This window comes from Pipistrellus hanaki (assembly GCF_964339955.1).
Source record: "Pipistrellus hanaki genome assembly, chromosome: 7".
Taxonomy (NCBI): domain Eukaryota; kingdom Metazoa; phylum Chordata; class Mammalia; order Chiroptera; family Vespertilionidae; genus Pipistrellus; species Pipistrellus hanaki.
In genome coordinates this window covers 38,137,659-38,159,326 of record NC_140509.1, presented here as the reverse complement: position 1 = coordinate 38,159,326, position 21,668 = coordinate 38,137,659, and the positions used below count along the sequence as shown (strand labels likewise).

Sequence of the window (21,668 nt, the reverse complement as noted above, 5' to 3'; positions counted from 1 at the left end):
ATCATTTCATATAGTTACAAATTTTGTTTCTTGTGATGAGAACATGTATTCTCTTAGCAACTTTCAAATATATAATACAGTATTGTTAACTATAGTCACCATGTTATACAGTACATCCCTAGGACTTAACCTACCGTGTTTCCCCGAAAATAAGACATCCTCCGAAAATAACACCTACTTACAGGTTTCCTTCTGAGTGAAATATAAGGCATCCCCCTGAAAATAAGAACACCCCCCCTCTCCCCCCCCAGGCTAACCATGAGAGATTTGGTCCACTGATTCTGAAAGAAATGGAGTCACAAGAAATTCACCAGGAAATTCAGGAATTGGATTGTTGTGATGATGTTCCAGAAGATGATGACATGATTGTCATTGAATAAATGAGTAAATTCTTTACAATACAGTGATTTTGTAAACAGTAGCCTCTCTCTGATTGACTAAAAGTTTAGTCGTCAATTTCAAAACCAAAGTTATTTTGGAATAATTTATTGTAAGAATTCAAATAATTCTGAAATATCCACTTACCGCATTTACTCTGACTGCAATGAAATTTAAATCAAGATTGTACCAGAAAGTCCAAACAACCCATGTTTAGGAATTATATTCAAGTATCTTTTTGGTAGTGCTAAAAATATCGTTCTGACTTTATTCTTTTAAAATATATATATTTTTTATTGATTTTTAGAGAGAGAGAGGGATTGAGAGATAGAAACATTGATGAGAGAGGAATATCATCATTGATTGGCTGCCTCTTGCATGCCTCCTAATAGGGATCAAACCCACAACCTGGGTGTGGTGCCCTGACTGGGAATTGAACCTCTGACCTCTTGTTCCTGGGTCAATGCTCAACTGCTGAACCACACCAGCTGGGCTCTGATTTTATTTAATTCTGTGAAGAGAAGTGTTTGATTAAGTACTCAGAAAATATTATAGAATATGTATTTAAGTATAAGGCTCTGATGATACCCAGTATAGACAGAAACTTATTTTTGTCTTAATTCGGATATGTATGAACTTAAAGCATTTTGAATTAAAAATACAGACTGATTTAGCATAACCATATACAAATAAGTCACCACTTTATAGATAGGAACTTTCAGAATATTTTATTGTCTATTCTTAAATGTGCAGTTCTTAAAATCAAAACAATAATATAAATACAGAAGTTGCTGATGACACTGTGATGATGACTCTGCAACTGGTTAAATCTTGTGGTGCTGATAGAATCTGTAGAAACCCTTAAAACTACAAAATATCAGAGAAGGGAAAATAGAGTCCCTCAAATCCAAATTTCTGGCTATTTTACTTCAAAAGAGCCTGAAATATATATAGATTGAGTTATTATTTGTGAATAAGTACTTATCTAGTGACTAGATATACTTCTCTAACTAAAATTATTTTTTCATGTATTTAACAGTTGTAGTAAATATATGTAGATGTATGAAACAAATACCATTCTAATGCTGTCATGGTATTTTTCATACATAGATCAGTTGTGTATTTAAACAGCTTTTCATTTTAAATAATCTATGGAAAAGTGGCCTTTGCATAGAGTATGACTTACCACAGAACATCATTTATTCCACTGGTGATTCCAAATTGCAAGCATTTTATTTTTGTGATGCACATTATGTTCCAAAATAAAAAAACATACAAGAAAGGGTCTTCAATAATTATAATTGTTACTTATTGTGATCTTATTTATGACCACAAAATTCTATAGGAAAGAAACAACCAAAATATTTAAAAGAACAGATATATTGATGATGGCATGTTTAATGTGTTTTGGTAGTTGGCATATGTAACATTTCATAATTGTCATTCATCAGACCTATTCTAATCTGTTATTGTTTTACCAGTGATTGTTTTTACACTTTAACCAGGCTTTATCTTGAATCATTATCTAGAATCATTACTTTAAAGGAGTAAAATGTAGACACAGCTGGAACATACTGCAAGAAGCTGCACAGATTTACTTCAGACATGAGCCATAAAGGGGTTGAGCTATGTAATTATGCTCAAAGCAAAAGAACTGCTCTGTGATCTGTGAAAGCTTATATGGCAAAGTAATAAAATTAGAATTGGTGAAGTTTCTACGACCATGCAGAAAACTCAGTTTTTATTCTAAATAAATTTTACATTAATTTTGTCTAGCACCTTTGGGATTCACCAGTGATTTTAGGTAGGAAGCCAAATAAAGAATGCTACAACTTCTGATTTTAAAATTGATTAAAATATTTTTATTGATTTCATAGAGGAAGGGAGAGAGAGAGAGAGAGATGGCAACATCAGTGATGAGAGAGAATCTTTGATCAGCTCCCTCCTGCACACCCTCTGCTGGGGATAGAGCCCACAACCTGGGCATGTGCCCTTGACTAGAATCGAACTTGGGACCCTTCAGTCCATAGGCCAGTACTCTAGCCAAATCAGCTAGGGCTAAAATTGATATTAACTGTTAATTTTTCAAATAGAAAATTAAAACCTTAAATTCCAAATGTATCATAAACATCATTACCACCAACAACACCATTATCAATAAACACTTACTATATGCCCTCTCTGGCTAGAGGGGATCAGTAATAGATTTTAGAGCCCCAAGAGCAATTAGGTAAAAGAATCTAATAACACTTAGTAGTCTTTTATCTCAGATAGCAAAACTCTTTTACAGATAAGGAAACAGATGTACAAAATAATTTTTCTAAAGTAATTCAGCTAGTAAACAGGGGTTGAGGTAGAATACACATAAGAATCCAAATCCCTTGCTCTTATTTATTGCATCACCAAATTAAGTCACAGAATCTTCTTTTCAGAGTTTCAAGAATATACTAAAATATTGATGTCAGTTGCCTGAGACTTTCACCTCATATGCAAGGATGGAATCCGACAACCACAGGCTCCCTCTTTGTACCATTTAAACTGTTGTATGTGGTTTTGAGATGTGAATAAAGCTCGGAGGCGTAGACATTGGCAGGATCTGTGTGAGGATTACTCAAGGACATTTATTACTTCTTTTAGGAACGGCATCTGTTGCAGTCGCAGGTATCCTTGCAGCTCTTCGAATAACCAAGAACAAACTGTCCGATCAAACAATCCTATTCCAAGGAGCTGGAGAGGTACCTGCTGTATATAATACTTACGTTCTCCTAGACTAATGAACATAGAGTTCATTTTAATTCCTCATTAACTTGAAATTTGAGGTATTCTTTCAAATTTCTAGTATATTGTAAATATAGGTTTTATTGAAAGATTCACAAATTTAAATTTACATTCATTTTGAGGCCTATTAATTTTTCGTAGGAGGCTTTAGCATTATAGAGATATTTTTCACATTTTTACATTGATAAGTTTACCAGATGTTGCCACAGGTTTTTATTATGCATATTTAAGGTGCCATGCGATAACAGAAGTTTCCAATGTATGCTTAGTATATACTACTAGTATAAAAGCCTTTAAGAAATAGGGTATGCTAACTGATGCTTTTATATCCTCCAGTGTCACAAAAGTTTTCTTAATTTCACTCACAACTCAATGTTTACACATATAACTATATCTAAGTTTTTAAGAAAAAAGTATTCGAGAGACTCATTGTTCATTACAACTGTTCTCACAAGAAAGAACAAAAATATTTTATACTTTTGGAAGGAGATAGTATCAAGACAGAATTATGCTATTTTCTGTTATCTTTTCCTATAAATTTATCATTTGAAAGCAAATTAGACTCTAGCAATAATAATTCACCCCCAAAATAGAAATTAAAATGTTAGTTGAGTTGAGCTTCTTGCGAGAAAACTGTCAAATCTGTTCAGAATTATAGAATGAAATAAATAGAGAAATGCCTTGTGGCTGTACCATATATATTTTAAGAAGGTTTAAATATACAAATTTAATAAGATTATGACTAAATACATTACACTTGTAGAAATTATGTTGGTTTTGATTTTACTTGTTCTTAAAACAAAATATACAAATCTAGAACTTAGATGCCAAGCTATAGATGTGAAATACTCAGAATGTAAATCACAAATTTGTTTTCATACTGAAATAAAAATCAGGGCAAGTAAGAGTTCATTAATATTTGAGTTTTTTATTTCTGTGGATTGTATCATGCTGTACTTCATTTTGGTAAACTTCTTTTGAATTTCCAAAGGATTTTGTTGAGTGGCACAGGCCAGCTTTTGACAGTAGGATAGAAGTATTCATGGTTGGATGGCTCAAAACTGTCACTCATGATAACGTTTTGGAAATTTCACAGATTATGACAACGTTTATCAAATACCAAAGAAGTTCATTCTTTTAATCTTGAAAGAAAATTCACAGTGCTTTTTTTGTCCAAATTAAGAGGGTAAATAAATGCTTGGGATTTTCTGTGTTTCATTTTATTGCCTATCATCCAAATGACCTGGCTTCCTTCTTCAAATTCAGTTAGAGCTTGAACCCAACAATAAACAATACACAGTCCAATAAGCAAGGCTGACCAGTTCATTATTTTAAATTCAATATTTTCTTATTGGCACAAATCTTAATTGTATTAGCATGATTAAAGATACTGACAATCAAGGATATTACTGGTTTATTTGTGGCTAAATAGGAAGCTTCATAATAGTGGTTCTGTTGTGATAAGAATAATTGTCATTCATTTTAACCCAAATGTGACAAAAATGCTTTGCTCCCACTACAAATGAATAAATGAATAGCTCTTTAGGCCAGCAGACAGGGCCATTTTGTACTTCCTTAATAACAAGAACAAAATGCAGTGAAATGTAACCTGATAAGATATAATGTGGAACAACTTAAAATATTTTTGTTTTTATGACCTTTTCTCAGGCTTCCTTAGGGATTGCTCACCTGATTGTAATGGCCATGGAGAAAGAAGGTTTACCAAAGGAGGAAGCCATAAAAAAGATATGGTTGGTTGACTCTAAAGGATTGATAGTTAAGGTAAGAATTTGTCATTTTAACCAGAAGAAAAATTGATCTGCCATTCTGGATGCTTATCCCAAAGACTACTACTGTTTTCATCTATGCCACCCCCAAAACTGTGTTTGAGGAGTAGCCCTTATATGTGAATGACCATGTTGTTCAGCAATACTGATACTCTTCTGGATAAAGAAGAAAAATATGGCTCCGCTAGAGAGCCTGTCAGGGAGGTGATGTGAATGGGCTCTTCAGGCCAGTCCAGTTGAATGAGGTGAGTTTCCAGCTGAGGCAATCTGATACTGATACAGATGAAACTCCTGGGCATAACTCCTTTTATTAAAGGCCACCTGTCTAATTGCATACTAGCTAGAAAGAAAGGAGGAATAAATAAATAAATAAATAGCTACTCTTTTACCTGCTACTTTCTCTCAACCAAATTCTCAGTGTTTGAATGGGAGTTCCTGAGGAGGGTTTTAATAAATGGCCTGTTTCAATGTTGACTTACTTGAGGTTCAGTTTCCCTAGCTTTAATAGAGATGATAGTCCCACTTCATAGGATCGTGGTAGAAGTAAGTAAGACGAGGTAAGTAACCATGTTGCTGCAAAGTTGTAAGGTAGGGGTGTCGAACTCAATCAGAGAAGGGGCCAAAATCTAAAATCCAGCCTAAATCGCGGGCCGAATGGTTTACTGAACAGTCATAAACTGACAATGTCATAAACTGACAGCGGAGTGCAGTGATGACAGCGCGGTGCGGGCCACATTGCAAGGCCTGGCGGGCTGGATTTGGCCCGCGGGCCTTGTGTTTGACACATGTGTTGTAAGGCATCATTATTCCTTCTACCATCTGTGCACATCAATCACACTTTCTTAAACTACTGGAAAAAATAATGTACATCCCCTTTCCACACAAGGATGAATTTTTAAAATAAACATAAGCAGTGTGTTCGGTAATTTAATATATAAGCAAATGTGAATGTATACAAACTTTCTGGAAAACTGTTTTGTATGTATCATGAGCTTTTAAAAGTTCATGCTTTTGATCCAATAATTTCCATTCTTTTTTCTAGATATATTTTTAGAGGAAGGGAGAGGGAAAGAGGGATAGTAACATCAACGATGAGAAAGAATCATTGATCAGCTGCCTCCTGCATGCCCCTTACTGGGGATGGAGCCTATAATCCAGGCATGTGCCCTGTGACTTCCTGTTCATGGGTGGATGCTTAACCACTGAGCAACACTGGCCTGGCCAATAATTTCCATTCTAAAAATATATTCTAATAGAGATAGAGATGTGTGCAATGTTTTTTATGAAGATGTTATCACAACATTATATATGATAGTGATATATTTTATCATATATTAATTATAATAGTGATCTGTTGTTATACTTACCTAAATAAAGGATAACTGTGCAATAAATCTTGGAATAGTCACATAAGTATAACATACAAGCTTAAAATGGTTCTCAAAGAACTATAAATAGCATTAAAGATTTTATAATACATTAGGTAAAAAAGGAAAACACCGTCTTATGTATAACTATTTTGTTTAAAAATTGAGTTACATATAAGAGTCATAGAAGGAAATGCATCAAATAAATATTACTTTAAAACTAACATTATTTTATTGTCTGTCTGTATATTCTAAATTCTACCAAGTAATTGTATTCCTTTAAAGTTAGAAAAGTTAGCAGGTTGACAGCTGTCTGGGCAGGGGGCTGGGTGGATGAGGTGGAGGGATTGAGCAAAAAAGAGAAAAAAACTCAAGGACACAGACAACAGTAAGGTGATTTCAGGATTGGGGTGGAGGAGGTAAAGGGGTGTAAATACTGAGGGATGGAGAGTTGACTTGGGTGGTGAACAGACAATAGAGTGTATAGATGTACAGTTATGCACCTGAAACCTGTATCATTTTGTTAACCAGTATCACCACAGTAAGTTCAATAAAAGGGTGGGGGGGGGGAGATAAAACTAGAAAAAAAGTTTATTTTTAAAATCAGTTTAGCCGAAATTGGTTTGGCTCAGTGGATAGAGCGTCTGCCTTCGGACTGAAAGGTCCCAGGTTCAATTCCAGTCAGGGGCATGTGTCTTGGTTGCGGGCACGTCCCTGGTGGGGAGGGGGGGTGGTGCAGGAGGCAGCTAATCGATGTTTCTCTCTCATCGATGTTTCTGGCTCTCTGTCGCTCTCTCTTCCTCTCTAAAAAAGCAATAAAATATATATTTTTAAAAATATAATAAAATAAAAATAATAAAATCAGTACAGACTGACACATTTTACCTCAGAAGAAAAAGTATATACATAATTTTTTATAGCAAATGAGAATCTCTAAAGTAATAAAACAAGATAGAAATCACTTTGACAGCATCTTCTGAGAACCAAGTAATAATAATTTCATTAATTTTTTAAAATAGCAAATTAATTGTTTAAAATAAAAATTTACAACAAAATTTTCAATTTCTTGGCTTAAAATTGTTGTTCTTTGAAGAATTAGTATAACTATAAAAATTGTACACTGTGGTCACATGAAAAATATTGTAGTCATGAAAGAATAAGATTTACTGAATAAAGTCACCTATGGATCAGGCATTATCTTAGCCTTGGGGGACACAATGAGGCCCTGCATCTCAGGAGGCTCACAGCCTACTAGGGAAAATTCAAAAAAGCCAGGAGTTACAATTCTACCTGAAAATGTTATAGAAATACGTCCTTGATGTCAGAGGTACACATAGAGGTCACTTCCAGCTTTAATAGGAATACTGAGGAAGATTCCAAGATAAGATGTCTCTTCAGGTAACTTTGAAAGGAAGAATTGGGAGTTTACCTGGAGTTTCCATAGACATCTTTAAACTTCTTATATCCAAAACTGAGGCAAAAGAAGTAGAAGAACAAGTTCACTTTTAGATCTTGAATGAAAATAGGGATCATGTTTTTCATCTCCTTATATTTCCAAAGCCTACATAGTGTCTATAATTGATAATAAATATTTTGTTAATAAATGAATTAATTAATGAATGGCCTTCCAGGCTGAAGGGCAGCATTTACCATCAACTGAAGGAACTTATGCAGAGGAGGTTTGCCTCTGGTCACTTTGAAGGCATTGTGGAAGGTAGACTGAAATGAGGTTAAAACAAGGGAAGGAAATGCATTACAAAGCTGTTGCAATGATATTGATAAAAATTAGTTGGTTCTGAAATAAAGCAGTGACTCTAGGGGTGAGTGAAAAAGTTTGAATTTAAGAAATAGGGCCCTGATCAGTATGGCTCAGTTGATTCAGTGTTGTCTCATGCAGTGGAAGATCGCTGATCCCCTTCCTCTCTCTCTAAAATCAATTTAAAAAAAATAGGATTATTAGCATACGTAGGAACTGTTTAAATATGGAGGGAGGAGTAGGATAGAGTAGAGGAAGGAATCTAGCAGGACTCCTTGATAAGTGATGTAGCCATAATGTAGAAAAGGAATAAAGAATGGACCTGTTTACGGGAAAGATAATGAGATCAGTTTTGGACATAGCTAGTTTAAGGTGACTGTGAAGACATTAGACAGAGATGTCCCCTTGGCAATCAGAGATAAAAGAATAAGGCTCAGGTTAAGGGTCTGGGCTCCTGGAGATGGAGATTTGGGGATCATCCGCATGTAAACAGTTGGAGCCATGGAAAAAGCTATACAAGTTATGCTGTGCTTTCGGATGTAATACATTCAAGAATCCATACAAAAGTGAAAGTCTGTGATTGTGGTTTTGTGATTTCTACTGACTTTTTAATATGTGAAATATTCATAAAATACATAGATTTTAGCACCTCAACTTTAACTTAGTGAGTTCAAATTCCATGGATTATAATATTTGGAATAACTGTGAAGTTGTTGCTAGACATAATCAGTCACTCTTACTTCATGCTTTTACTTGCCAAAATAAAGAACTGCATATATTCTGCTTGCCAAGGCAAATAAAGTTACATTTAAAAAGTTGTTATATATTTAATAGCTTGTGCAGTATTTCATAGAAAAGAATTAAAAGAAGCTTCAGTTAACTGCTTTTTCTTTTGTGTTTTCAAAAATCAAAATTATGTTAGTGTTTTGTGTGGAACTAATAAATCTTAAAATAACTAGTAAGTCAGTATAATTTTTTTCAAACTTACAAGATTTTTGTGTGTTTGTTATTCTTTATCCTTAATATTTTACAACCTTTCCTGAGAACCAATAATAATCATTTTACTAATTTTATTAACTTGCAGTGTAATTGTTTGTATTTATAAAAATATCATAAAGTTTTAAGTAGAAATTTTTATTAGTCAAACACCTTAACTCTTTAAAGACATAAAACCAAAATTAGTAAACTGTAAGGTTAGCTCATTTGTGGAGCTATAGCATCACCAGATTAGAAATGTATTATCCTGACATGTCTTCTCTTTTCATTTTCAACATCATATTTCGTGCATTTTCTATCATTTACCTCCTATCCACATGTACAGTGGAGTGAATTTATGCTATAAATATCAATATCTTAAATAATAATTCACCAATATCAATAAAGTTGATTGAAATTGATTTTATGGTCACTGGTAATATTTAAATACAATACATTAGGTTAGTATTTCAAAGCAAGAAATATTGACATATCTATTTAGCCAGCTAATATTAATAGACTCTAATATAAAGAAGCTAAGAATTGGTTTAAAAGAAATCCTTCCAAAATAAAAAGTAGAGAGAGAATAAATCCAGTGAAGAAGGAATGAAAAAGGAACATGCCAGAATGACTGATGTTATGCATTTCACAATGATATGCAAATTAAAAGAGGGCACTTTCAGAGAGGACAGGAGCCACACCGTAAACCAGTCCAGACTTCATGTATTGTCAGTAAATACGTGCCTGCTTTCACTAATGAACCAAATCAGTGCTGAGGCAGGAAACTCAAACTAGGACTATAGAATTTTTTTTATTATAGTTTTCTTTTGTTTTCTTTTATGTAATTGTTTTGAGTTAATTTTTTTCTTTATAGTTAAATGTTTGGTTCCTATGAAAAGAGATATGAATTAAGGCATCTTATATATTGTTAAGGGTACTTTTGACAGTACAGTTATTTCCTTCCTGAGAGCTTAATCTGTAGGTCCACGCTGTATAGAAAAAGGTTTCCTTTCTTCTAGGATATCATCAGTTTCAGCCAGTGATCCTACTACCACCTTGAATGATGGTTAATACATTCATCCACTATGGTTTAAAAAAAAAAATTCTAACTCCTAAGAGACTTTGAAGCTTGGTGAAAAGTATTGACTTGATTTTTATTCTTTCTTTTCTAGTTCATATAGGGTATGATCCATGTATACATATGTATTAAAAAGCAGAGACAAAGAATTACGAGTGTGAGTCTTTTAGACAGTTTGGAAATTATGGATATTGATTTTTAACAGTATTAAATATTAATGGTTTTAACATACTTTTATCTTAAATTATGACCATTCTGCAGCCTTTGTTATGCTCTAGCATGGAAAATACTTTTGCCACATCATTTATCTTTTTAAAGTCTGTCCTGAGATGATGAAACACAGCTCTGAGGTCTTTAACAAGCGCACATACCTTCACTGAAAGTCTTGTAGTGAAGCATTACTGACAATGCTCTGGGAAGGCCCGTCTGCAGATCCAAAGAGGGTCAGATTCAACTGAATACATTAATGACATGGCAACAAAATAGGCCAGTAAAATGGGGCTGATTGCGTAAGCAGGCGTGGATTCAAGGTAGACACTCGTGGAAGAGTTCTTTTCATGCGTGCGTGCATGCGTGCGTTTGTAGGCAGTCTATAATTGATTTTTTATACATACCCCGGATCATGGAATGTTAAGCCAAAATCTTGACACCCTTTGCCACCTATCCTTCCTACCCGTACCAGAATGTATGTACTTTTAATAAAGGAAATAATTTGTTATATTGTATCTTCTATCCTGTACTAAGAATCAGCACCAAACAAAATGAGGGGCACTTAAAAAGCAATAACATTCAAAAGAAATTCCCAGCTATCCATAATGCATTTGTTGTAATTGGAGACTTAAAAAACAAAGAAAGAAACTCTAGAATTTGGGATTTCTGAGATAAGTGCCCACAAGCACTTTACCAAAAGATAGCAAAATGCTGAGCAAACAAGGATCCTGGAAAGGGAGAATGAAGGGAAAATAAATCTTCTATATCTTATATCCAACTTAAGTATTGGCATAAAGAGTATGGATTCCAAATTAGATTTTGAAAACAGGAGAAAAGTGAGCCATTGGTCCATAAAATAGAAATCCAAAGGTAAAGGCAATTGCCTTAATATTACTAGATCCAGAGAAGGTCACGTTCCAAAAAGTTTTTAATTCTAAACCAGCTATTCACATCAAGTTTGAAAATGGTTTAGAAAATACTTAGGAGACCTTTATTTTGTCTTTTGATTCTTCTTTTTGACAAGTGAAGCCCATCAGTTATGCGAGTATTGCTATTTCATGATTCCTGGCCTCCTCTCCGTATTCTGTCAGCATTCCTAAGTCACCACCAGGAATCCACACTTGGGGGCGAGGCTGTGATTCATTTATGTTTCTCACCAGATGCATCTTTTGGCTAAGTGCTGGCTTCAGGGGGTAGGAACTGTCAGTGCTGTTACTATTATTGATAAAGGAAGATCCTCATGATAGCAGCATACATCTTTTCTTTTCAGACATTGTTTATTCTTTCTTTATGGCTTGCCTCTCATTCCAGGGAAACTTAGGGGTCTAACCCACATTAAATATTTTTCATTGTATTTCAGAGCGTGAGGAATGGAATGGGGGACTGTGCCTCCTTCCTTTTTAAAGATACATCATCACAGCAGTTGCTCACATAACTTCCACTCTGTCCTTTTGGCCATTGGGTAGTCTCAGTCTCATCTCACTCCAGGCTGCAAGGAGCTAAGAAATATAGTTTCCACCTGAGTAGCCATATGGTTGGCTAAAACTGGGAAATCTTATTAAAAAGGAGAGAATGGAAACCAAAGAAAAAGAGAGGTTGTACACTTAAATATTTATTAAGAGAGTAAATTTCATATTAAGTGTTTTTATCACAATAAAATAAACATTTATTTTTTTAAAAGTAGAGAGTGAATTGATGGACAATTAGAATTCTCTGCCACAGCGTGAAAAAGGATTCTCTGTTTGGCCATAAAAGTAATATGACACAGTTAGACTATAATCCAAAAGACCAATAGGCAAAGCCTGCGATTCATCCAGTCTTCTCTGAAAGATATGATTTTTTTCTTAGCAGCCCTCAAAATTATATGGTATAACATTGCATTGGATGACTATAGCTGGTTTGGAGTAGGTGAATAATTATCTATGTTAGAGAACCTAGCACACATTACACAAGTTCTCTTGTCTGTGGAAGCATCTCTAAACTTTTGAAGAAGTAAGAACCAGGCTTACCTCTGAGAAGTTCTTCTCAAACAAATCTGCACATTAGCAAGGGCGCTGCTCTTGCTTCTCACTCAAGATTCAATGTCTCAACCATAAACAGGAAAGTGTCCAATATAGTAGCTGCATACCACCATTACTTAGCACCCACCTGTTTGTGATGGACTAGACACTAAAGACTGCCACATGTGCCTGAAAACAAACATCACCACCACAAGCTTCCAGAAGAGCCATGTAGCCACCACTTCATGATGCTCATTTCTCCTTCAAGGTCCTGTGAAGGTACATCAGCTTGGTGACCGCTATGTTTAAAACAGAAACCATAGCTGCAAGAGTCTGGGGACTATAGTTTAGCCTTTTAGCCTCAACTGCACCGGAAGTCAGATGGGGTAGCTCTGAGAATGTTGGCTGGGTGACTCTAAGCTGCAAGTTGGGTCCGGGTCCGCTGCACAAGGCTGCCATCCCCCTTGGACCAGCAAGGAAGCAGGTTGTGCACTTCTAAAAGGATGGCAAGGAACAAGAGAACAAATAGTGCCAACAATTCCTCTTACGGCCTAACTAAGCTTGGAACTGGCTCTCTTTCACTTCAGCTCATATTTTATTGATCAAAGCAAGCCACATGTTTACATCCAAAGACAAAGGGGCAGGAAAGTATACTCTACCTTTTGTGAAAGGAACTATGAAGTACATTACAAAGAATATTGACCCAGAAAAGGGATGAAGAGGAATTGGAGCCTAAATCAGAGTCTGAATTATCAAAATATCTGGGGGGAATTCTATAGCAACTCAAATACTTCTATTTTCTTAGTTGTGACTAATAAATTATCAAGTCTAGCCATATCTTAGGATGATACTTAACTAATTTGTGATTGAGATATGTAAATGATATAGATTTCCCAGTTGTGACACTAAGAGATGTGAGGAATGGGGACACCAGGTGAGTATGGGGTTACCTCCAATACTGTAATTTAGTGATAATTATAATATTTCATTATTGTTTTATTTTAAATATTACAAGGAAATGAGAATATATAGTGTTTACTCACAAAATCAGACCAGCTTTACATAATTGTTTGTTGTTAGACTTACTACTAAATTCTAAAAAGGCTGTGATAATAGATGGGTTTTATTGAACATAAGGTTATGCTTCCTGATGAAGTTGGGAACTGAAATTGTATGATTCTTTTGACTGTATTTTTTGTAATAAGCATGATGAAAAGAATATGGATTAACGAAATTCAACTTAATATTACTAGAAATTAGAGTGTTCTCTCCTGGAATAAATATGGAACAAGAAGCTTCAAATTTGACTCTGAATAAATTAAATATTTTTAAAAATTGAGATATAATTGACATATGACATTATATTAGTTTCAGGTGTACAACATAATGTTTCAGTATTTGTTTATATTGTGAGAAGCTCTCCACAATAATGTGGTTAACATCCATCACCACGGAGTTAAATGTTTTTTTCTTGTGGTGAGAACTTTTGTTAATATCTATTTTTTTTTTAGCAACTTTCAAATGTATAATACAGTATTATTAACTATAGTGACCATGGTATTTATACATTATATTCCCAGGACTTAATTATTTCATAATTGAAAGTTTGTAATTTTTTACACCCTTTACCCATTTTGCCCACCCCCCACCCTCCGCCTTTGACAACCACCAATCTGTTCTCTGTATCTATGCATTAGTGGGGTTTATTTATTTATTTTTGTAAAATACATTTTTATTGATTTCAGAGCGGAATGGAGAGGGGAAGAGAGAGAAAAACGTCAATGATGAGAGAGAATCATTCATCTGCTGCCTCCTACATGCCCCTTACTGGAGATGTGCCCTTGACTGGAATCGAACTTGAGACCCTTTAGTCTTCAAACTGACATTCTATGCACTGAGCCAAACCAGCTAGGGCAGTGGGGTGTTTTTTTTGTTTTTGTTTTTGTTTAGATTCCACTTATAAGTGAGATCATACAGTATTTGTATTTTTCTGTCTGAGTTATTTCAATTAGCATAATACCCTCAAGGTCCATACATGTCACAAATGACAAATTTCCCTTTTTCATAACTGAGTAATATTCCATTGTGGATACCATATTTCCTTTGTCTATTAGTTTATCAATGGTCAAATGCTCTAGATATATAATTTAATGTAATCTACAAACAATCTGATGTGGTAGAAATTCTTACTGTCATTTTACAGATGAAACAAGTTTCAAACTATCTATAATCCACATGTATTGCTTAAAAAAAACAAATAAAATTATAACCTTTTTAAGCAAGAGAAGTGTACTATCTTTAGGATTAACAATTTGCAAATGATCTGTTATATACTGCTTGTAAAACTTTTTCTCTAAAGCTGTACTTGTGTATATTATCAGAAAGGCTGAATTCCATTACTTTAGGCAAGTTGTTTAACATCTAAAGCCTCTATTTCCTTTGCAAAATAACTCTAATTATACTTGTTCTACTTTTTAAAATTGTTAAGGGGGTCAAATGAAATATATGAAAACAACATGTAAGTCATAAAGTACCATGTAAAGTTAGGCAGGGGTTGACACCAGGGGGGTGAGGGCAATGAGGAGATAAGGACACATATGTAATACCTTAATCAATAAAGAAAAAAAATAAAAAGTTAGGCAGGAGTTTATTATATAATTAACATCCTTCATATTTGCAACTGGACTATATAATTTGATGTTTTCTAGACAAGACATGGCACACTCATAATCAAAACATTGCAAATAAATACATATAAAGCTAAAACTTATTTAGAAAATGATGAAAATATGCCATCAGTTCCATTCTTAATCAATGGTATATAAATTGATAGTGCTGCAGATAAAGCCAGATCTACATTCTGAGACACTGCTATGTTAAAACAAATAATCTTTAGTAACAGTATCTTTATTTAAATGACATTTTGCATTACCATTTGTTAATGTCAGTTTCTCACAGATGTCTTTCGGATTAGGATTTTTAATATTAAATACTAGATAAATAAGGGAAAGACTTTATTTAGCTCACTGTTATATCCCCATTGCCAAAACATTGTCTAAGACATAAATATTTCTTAAAAGAATGAGTGCAACGATACTCTGATCATTGGAGAAGAGAGTTTAAGATTAGCTGTTAACATAAAAATGTTAAGCGTAAATACTGGCAATATGGGTAGTATTATGAAATTTCTTTGATTCCCATATGTTTGGCAGATTTATCATTTCTTCCTCTTTGCTTTACTTAGGGGCGTGCTGCCTTAACAAAAGAGAAGGAGGAATTTGCTCATGAACATAAAGAAATGAAAAACCTAGAAGACATTGTTCAAGAAATAAAACCAACTGCTCTCATAGGTAAATGTTTCCCTCCCTCATATAAACCCCACCTGACCCCATTTTCACCTGATTCTTTTTCTTAACTACGGATTTATGAGGCATAGTTTAGCTTTCTGAAATTCTAACCTTCGGAATTGACAAACAAAATTATATATTCACCAAAGCAACGGTACCCCTGGACACCTAGATTTGTAAATTCATGCTGTCTTCTTAGCCTCACTGATCCCAGGTGAAGTGTGCAGCCCGCTCTGCCAACCCTGTCAGCCCGTTACTACCTGGCACATTCAACACTTTTCGAAGCTGATTGCTCCCAATGGACAGCGGCTCTTAATGGGATTGAGCTCGCCCGCAATTGGAAACATTGGACAATGCCTGGATATATTTTTGGTTGAAACAACTGGGAGGACAGGAGGGATGGGGTCAGCATTACTGACATCTAGTGTGTAGAGACTAGGAATGCACAGGAAAGCCCCCACAACAAGGAATTGTCCAACCCAGACTGTTCATATAGCCAGAGCTGAGTAACACTGAACTGGACCCTCCTTGAAGACAGGGACCATATTTCACATAGCTTTGTATTGCTCATAGCACTTAACACAGTAGCTTAACATGGCATGTGCACTGTGAAATGTTTATTATGGCCAAGTTTAATGTTGTTGAAAAGAACGCAAAGAAAGCCATGAAACTTAGTCGTATTTTGTGTGTATATAATGTCAGCCCTTACTTTGTGTCATACTCCATTCCTACAAGCTCATATGAAGCAGATGACAATATTGAGAACAATGTTGATAACTATAATAAAAACATACACACCATGATTGCAACTGTAGGAAGCCTTTATTGTTGTCGTTTATAAAATATCTTCTATCAGGAATTGCCTTTTTTTCATTTCCATTATGCAAATTGCTTCATTCTCTGTTAAGCTTTCAACACATCATACTTCGATTTTTAATTGAATTGGATGAGTGTCTTAAATGTTAGCATTGGTTTATAAAACACAATTACTTTATAGACCTGGTGACTGAAATATACTCATATATTTCTTATAGAGAGATAAATTTTTTACTTATTGATTTGAGAGAGAGAAAGAGAGATGTCTTGTTCCACTTATTTCTGTGTTAATTGTTTGATTCTTGTATGTGCCCTGATTGGGGATCAAACCCACAACATTGGCATATTGGGACGATGCTCTAACCAATTGAACTACCCGGACATGGCCATTTTGGACACATTTTAGTGTCCTGTTATAAATACCTGTAATCAAAATTTCTAGTGGTCAGTTACCAACTCAGTGTATTATGAGTCAAATGTTATAGTTGTGATTTTTTTGATACTTGTAGATATGTAAACCTAAAGGCAATTGACATGAATAAACTTATCTTTTTTGTCACCTTGATACAAATGTTATTTAGCATCTATTAAAAAATGACCTGACTTTTCCTTGTTGTTTGGGCATGGGCTTCTTGGATTTATTAACAGATGATAGTCCAATTCACTGGTTTCTCATTTCTATTTCAGGAGCTGCCGCAATTAGTGGGGCATTCTCCGAACAAATCCTCAAAGACATGGCTGCCTTCAATGAACGGCCTATTATTTTTGCTCTGAGTAATCCAACCAGCAAAGCAGAATGCACTGCAGAGCAGTGTTATAAAGCAACCCAGGTAAAGCAAAAGCACAACTGATATTTTAATTATCAAATTTTGATTCATTATAGGGAAGCGCAAGATATCAATGGAGCTTACAACTTAAATTTTAAAAATTATGCAAGCAAGATTGAAAAAAAAAAAAAGGTGAACAGGTCAGAAGGGAAAAGAACTATATTCTAGAATGCTGTTGTAAAAAAAATCCTCTTCTTCAATAAAACAAAATAAATTTGGTAATGTTTTGTTGATAATTTCCCTCAAGTGATTTGGAATTATCTAAGGTTAAAACATAAAAGTTAAAAAGGAAAAAGTTTGATTCTAGATGCTTATTAAAATAACTTTTAACTAGCTATTCCGAAACACTGAAGCACACAGTATGAAAACCACAGTCTTATTTTTGCTTTGCTAACCCTGGGTTTGGGTTCTGACGCCGTGGGTGGAGTATCTGGGCAGCACTCTGACATCCAGCCAAACTGAGGCCGGAGTTCTCAAAGCTTCAGTTCTTTACTGTTTCCCCAAAGTGACTTATTTATGCTATCTTTGTATTAATATACAGGGTGAGGCAAAATTGGTGTGCAGCTGTATGAGAAACAGAGTTTATTCTTGTATTATCTATTTATTTTTTATATTATTATTAACTTGAGGCCTGTTGCATGAACTTGTGCATGGTGGAGTCCCTCATGCTGGCTGCCAGTCGGGGCCTATGGGGCCATCTGGAGCAGTCCTTATCGGGGCTGATTGGGGCCTGCCAGCTGGCTGGGGAAAGGGACCACAGGAGGTTGGCTGTGGTAGCACACTGACCACCAGGGAGCAGCTACTGTGTTGAGTGTCTGCCCCTGGTGGTCAGTGCACAGCATAGCGACTGGTCTCCTGGTCAACCGGTCATTCAATCAACAAGTTGTAATGATCACTTAGGCATATATATATATATATATATGTGTGTGTGTGTGTGTGTGTGTGTGTGTGTGTGTGTGTGTGTGTGTGTATGAATATATATGTATATATATGTGTGTGTGTGTGTGTGTGTTTTATTTTAATTTTCATATGGACAACTGTAAACCTACTTTTGCCCTACCCTATATAGGGTGTCCCCCCAAAATGTGTGCACACTTTGAATAATTATAAAGGCAGTGTTTATTAAAATCCATTTTATTTTCAACATGTAATAGAGTCTACAGACATTGTGTATACATTTTTTTGTGTGACATCCTATATATTTAACTGATATGTTGACAGAGCCTTCTTCCCTTCAAATGTTTGAAAAGGTCTTTAAAACAAAACAAAGATATAAATTGAATCATAGGTATCTAACACTTTTATTTTGGAAATAAATCCAAAATGAACTAGAAAAGGTAAACACGGCACAAAGTTATGCCCCTGCACAAATCAGACTTTGATGGCCCCACTTCTTTAATGTTATGTCCTACATGCTTATGACTAGAATTGATGAAATGTTGGCAAGGAGCTACTGCATTGTTTATTTCTCTTATTTGCGTTGCATCAATGTCCTCAATAATTTACATTTTTTTATCTCAGCTCTAGATTGGGGAATTTGCCTCAATAGTAGTTCTTAAATCCTTAAAGGAGAAAAAAAAAACAATTCTCTGAGCAATAACAAAATTTTAACATTGCACATAGTAAGCATACTAAGTATTTAAGTAATAATTTTGTTTTGTATAGTTCAGGTCTCAAGAGATTATAGACTCAGCTGTGATAGTCAAACAGAATTACCTAAATTTATATACTTGTGTTTTTAAGTTTGAATACATTTGATGCAAATGGCCTAAACTCTTTCATAGGATCACGCTTAATGTTCCGTGTCCCTGTACATAAAATTGAAAGTCACTTGAGGCTGTAAATGTAAGCACTGGCTCAGCCAAAGGATTACAGAACAAAGCAGGGTCTGCCTGCGGCTGGATGTGAGTCTCCGCAGCTGTGGGCACAGGTGAAGCTGTTAAGAAAGTTTAGAAATACAAAATACAAAAAAAGATTATTGAACCTAGAAGAACTATACCAAAAGTGGTATGGAGAGATTTCCTTCTCCATATTAACATTTTATGTATATGAGAATGCTTATTTAGCTATCATTTACTTACTGCCATTCCTCCATAAAATATGATGATTATAGAGCGATGGGCAGGAGGAGAAGGAGTGAAGGAGGTTAAACATGCATAAATGCAATATTGAAGGTCTCTTCCTATAAATTTTCAAAGGTGTATGTACATCCAAATAGTACATATAACTGTTTATTTAATATATATCAAATATTAATTTAGTTACATTAGAAAGTTACTTGTAATAAAATATTTTATCTGCTAAACAAAGCTGAAGGTATTATATTTGTCTAAAAATATAACCTAATCTTGTATAACACATAGTAGTGTCTTATAGACACCTCCATGAGAATTTTTATTTTCTTTCTCATCTCTTTTCATCTTTTTATATCCTGAATAGGTTGACTCATTATACAATTTTACCTTTGTACATTGGATATTCTCTGACATTGGTTAAAATGAATAAGTTAATATTATTAATATCATAATGGGTTTAGACTCTAGTTCAGCGATTTTCAACTGGTGTGCCACAAGAATTTTTAAAACATGCAAACCCTAGAGAACAAACTGACAGCTGTCAGAGGGGAGGGGGGTTTCTGAGCTGGGTGGAAATGATGAAAGGATTAAGAAAAGCAACACCCCCCCAAAAAATAAATAAATAAATAAACTCAGGAACACAGATCACAGATGACAGTATGGTGATTACAGGGGGAAAGGAAGTGGGAGGAGGTAGAAGAGGATCTAGTTGGGATAAATGGTGATGGAAGGTAACCAATGTTACCCCAGTAAATTCAATGAAATTTTTTTTGAAACATGCACCACCTGACTAGTTAGTCAGGGGCACTGACCTTTTTTGTCTTAGATCGTCAAATAAAAAATGACAACAGCCAACACAACAATAGCCATCCAGTGTGAATGCCCTGTCTTAAACCATAAACAAATACGTCATATAATTTAGTTGCATCTTATTGGTCATGTTGCATAATAAGGATAATTGGTTAATTCTTGGTACCAGAAATATGTATATACAAATATGAGCATTTGGTTTTTTAACCAAAGAACTTATATGCATGTACGCATAATCCATGGACACAAAGTCACTTTGGAGTAAAAATTAATCTAAACTATTTTTTCTCAGATTGGCAAAAAAAATATCAGCTATTTTTTGGAGTGCTGTGCAACTTTAGTAATTAGTTCTGTGTGCCATGAGATGACAAGGTCGACAGTCGCTGCTCCAGATGTAAGAGGGATCAAAGTTCTAACCCAGCTTATCATCATTACACTGTGCTTTGGGGATGTGGGATATCAGATTGTTCCAGTGCATTTCTTAAGCTGTGACGCTTTGTTTGTCCAGGGTTTCCTCTTCCTGTCTGAGAAGCCCAGATGCTTTTAAAGACATCTCCACCCTCCCCGCATAGATCAGACAGATGCTTCCCTTTTGGTCAGCAGTATAGGATGTGGCATCCAACATGCCCCAGGTTAATGCCATCTAAAGCATGTAATACATGAAGTTCCTCAAGAGCACTGTGACTAAATATGAATCTAGGAAAAAGTAAAGACAGTCCCTGACAATTATTGGTAAATTAATCTTATTTGCTAATCCCACTTGTTCTAATGGGCTTATTTCCTATATGATTTTTCATGTAATTCTTCACAATGTAGAAATATGTAAAATTTGTCCTAGTGACTGTTGAAAGGTGTTAATCCCTAAACTCTAACCTAGAATGTCATTCTTTCCAATACTCCAATATTAATGTATCATTTTTAGCTTCAGAAATCTATAATTGGAAGCCTATTAGAGATGGTTGACAGGCCTGTAGGTTGGACCACTGCCGAGTGGGACCAGCTTTCGGGTGTCCTGTGCTCTTCTAGGAGTGGAGAGGAAGGTGAAGAGTGGTAATAATCACCCACTCAAGAACTTACTGCCAACATCATAACAACTTGCCCAGACTTACTAGGGATGAAAAATTGAACTTCTTTCTAAATGCTCAATGGGATAGTTCTGCTGTGGTACATTTGTTTTAAGGAGCCAGCTTTTTTTCACAGTTGTGTGTCTGTGTTGCAGGGGCGTGCGATTTTTGCCAGTGGCAGTCCTTTTGATCCAGTCACTCTTCCAGATGGTCGGACCCTGTATCCTGGCCAAGGCAACAACTCCTATGTGTTTCCTGGAGTTGCTCTTGGTGTTGTGGCGTGTGGATTGAGGCATATCACGGACAAGGTTTTTCTCACTACTGCTGAGGTACTGTGAAATACTCTTAAGTTCTCCCAGGCTGTAAAATACCAAGCACCTCTCTGTAGCTGTCTAATGTT

At 35.1% G+C, this 21,668-nt stretch overlaps 1 protein-coding gene across 1 annotated transcript in view; it reads left to right on the top strand.

Moving 5' to 3' along the window:
* Positions 1–21,668, top strand: part of ME1 (malic enzyme 1) — a 135,462-nt gene that overhangs the window by 104,838 nt on the left and 8,956 nt on the right. Inside the window, exons 8-12 of the mRNA XM_084890631.1 lie at positions 3,016–3,113; positions 4,825–4,938; positions 15,574–15,679; positions 17,180–17,322; positions 21,424–21,597. Coding sequence (XP_084746757.1) covers positions 3,016–3,113; positions 4,825–4,938; positions 15,574–15,679; positions 17,180–17,322; positions 21,424–21,597 — 635 coding nt within the window. The remainder of the gene's footprint in view (positions 1–3,015; positions 3,114–4,824; positions 4,939–15,573; positions 15,680–17,179; positions 17,323–21,423; positions 21,598–21,668) is intronic.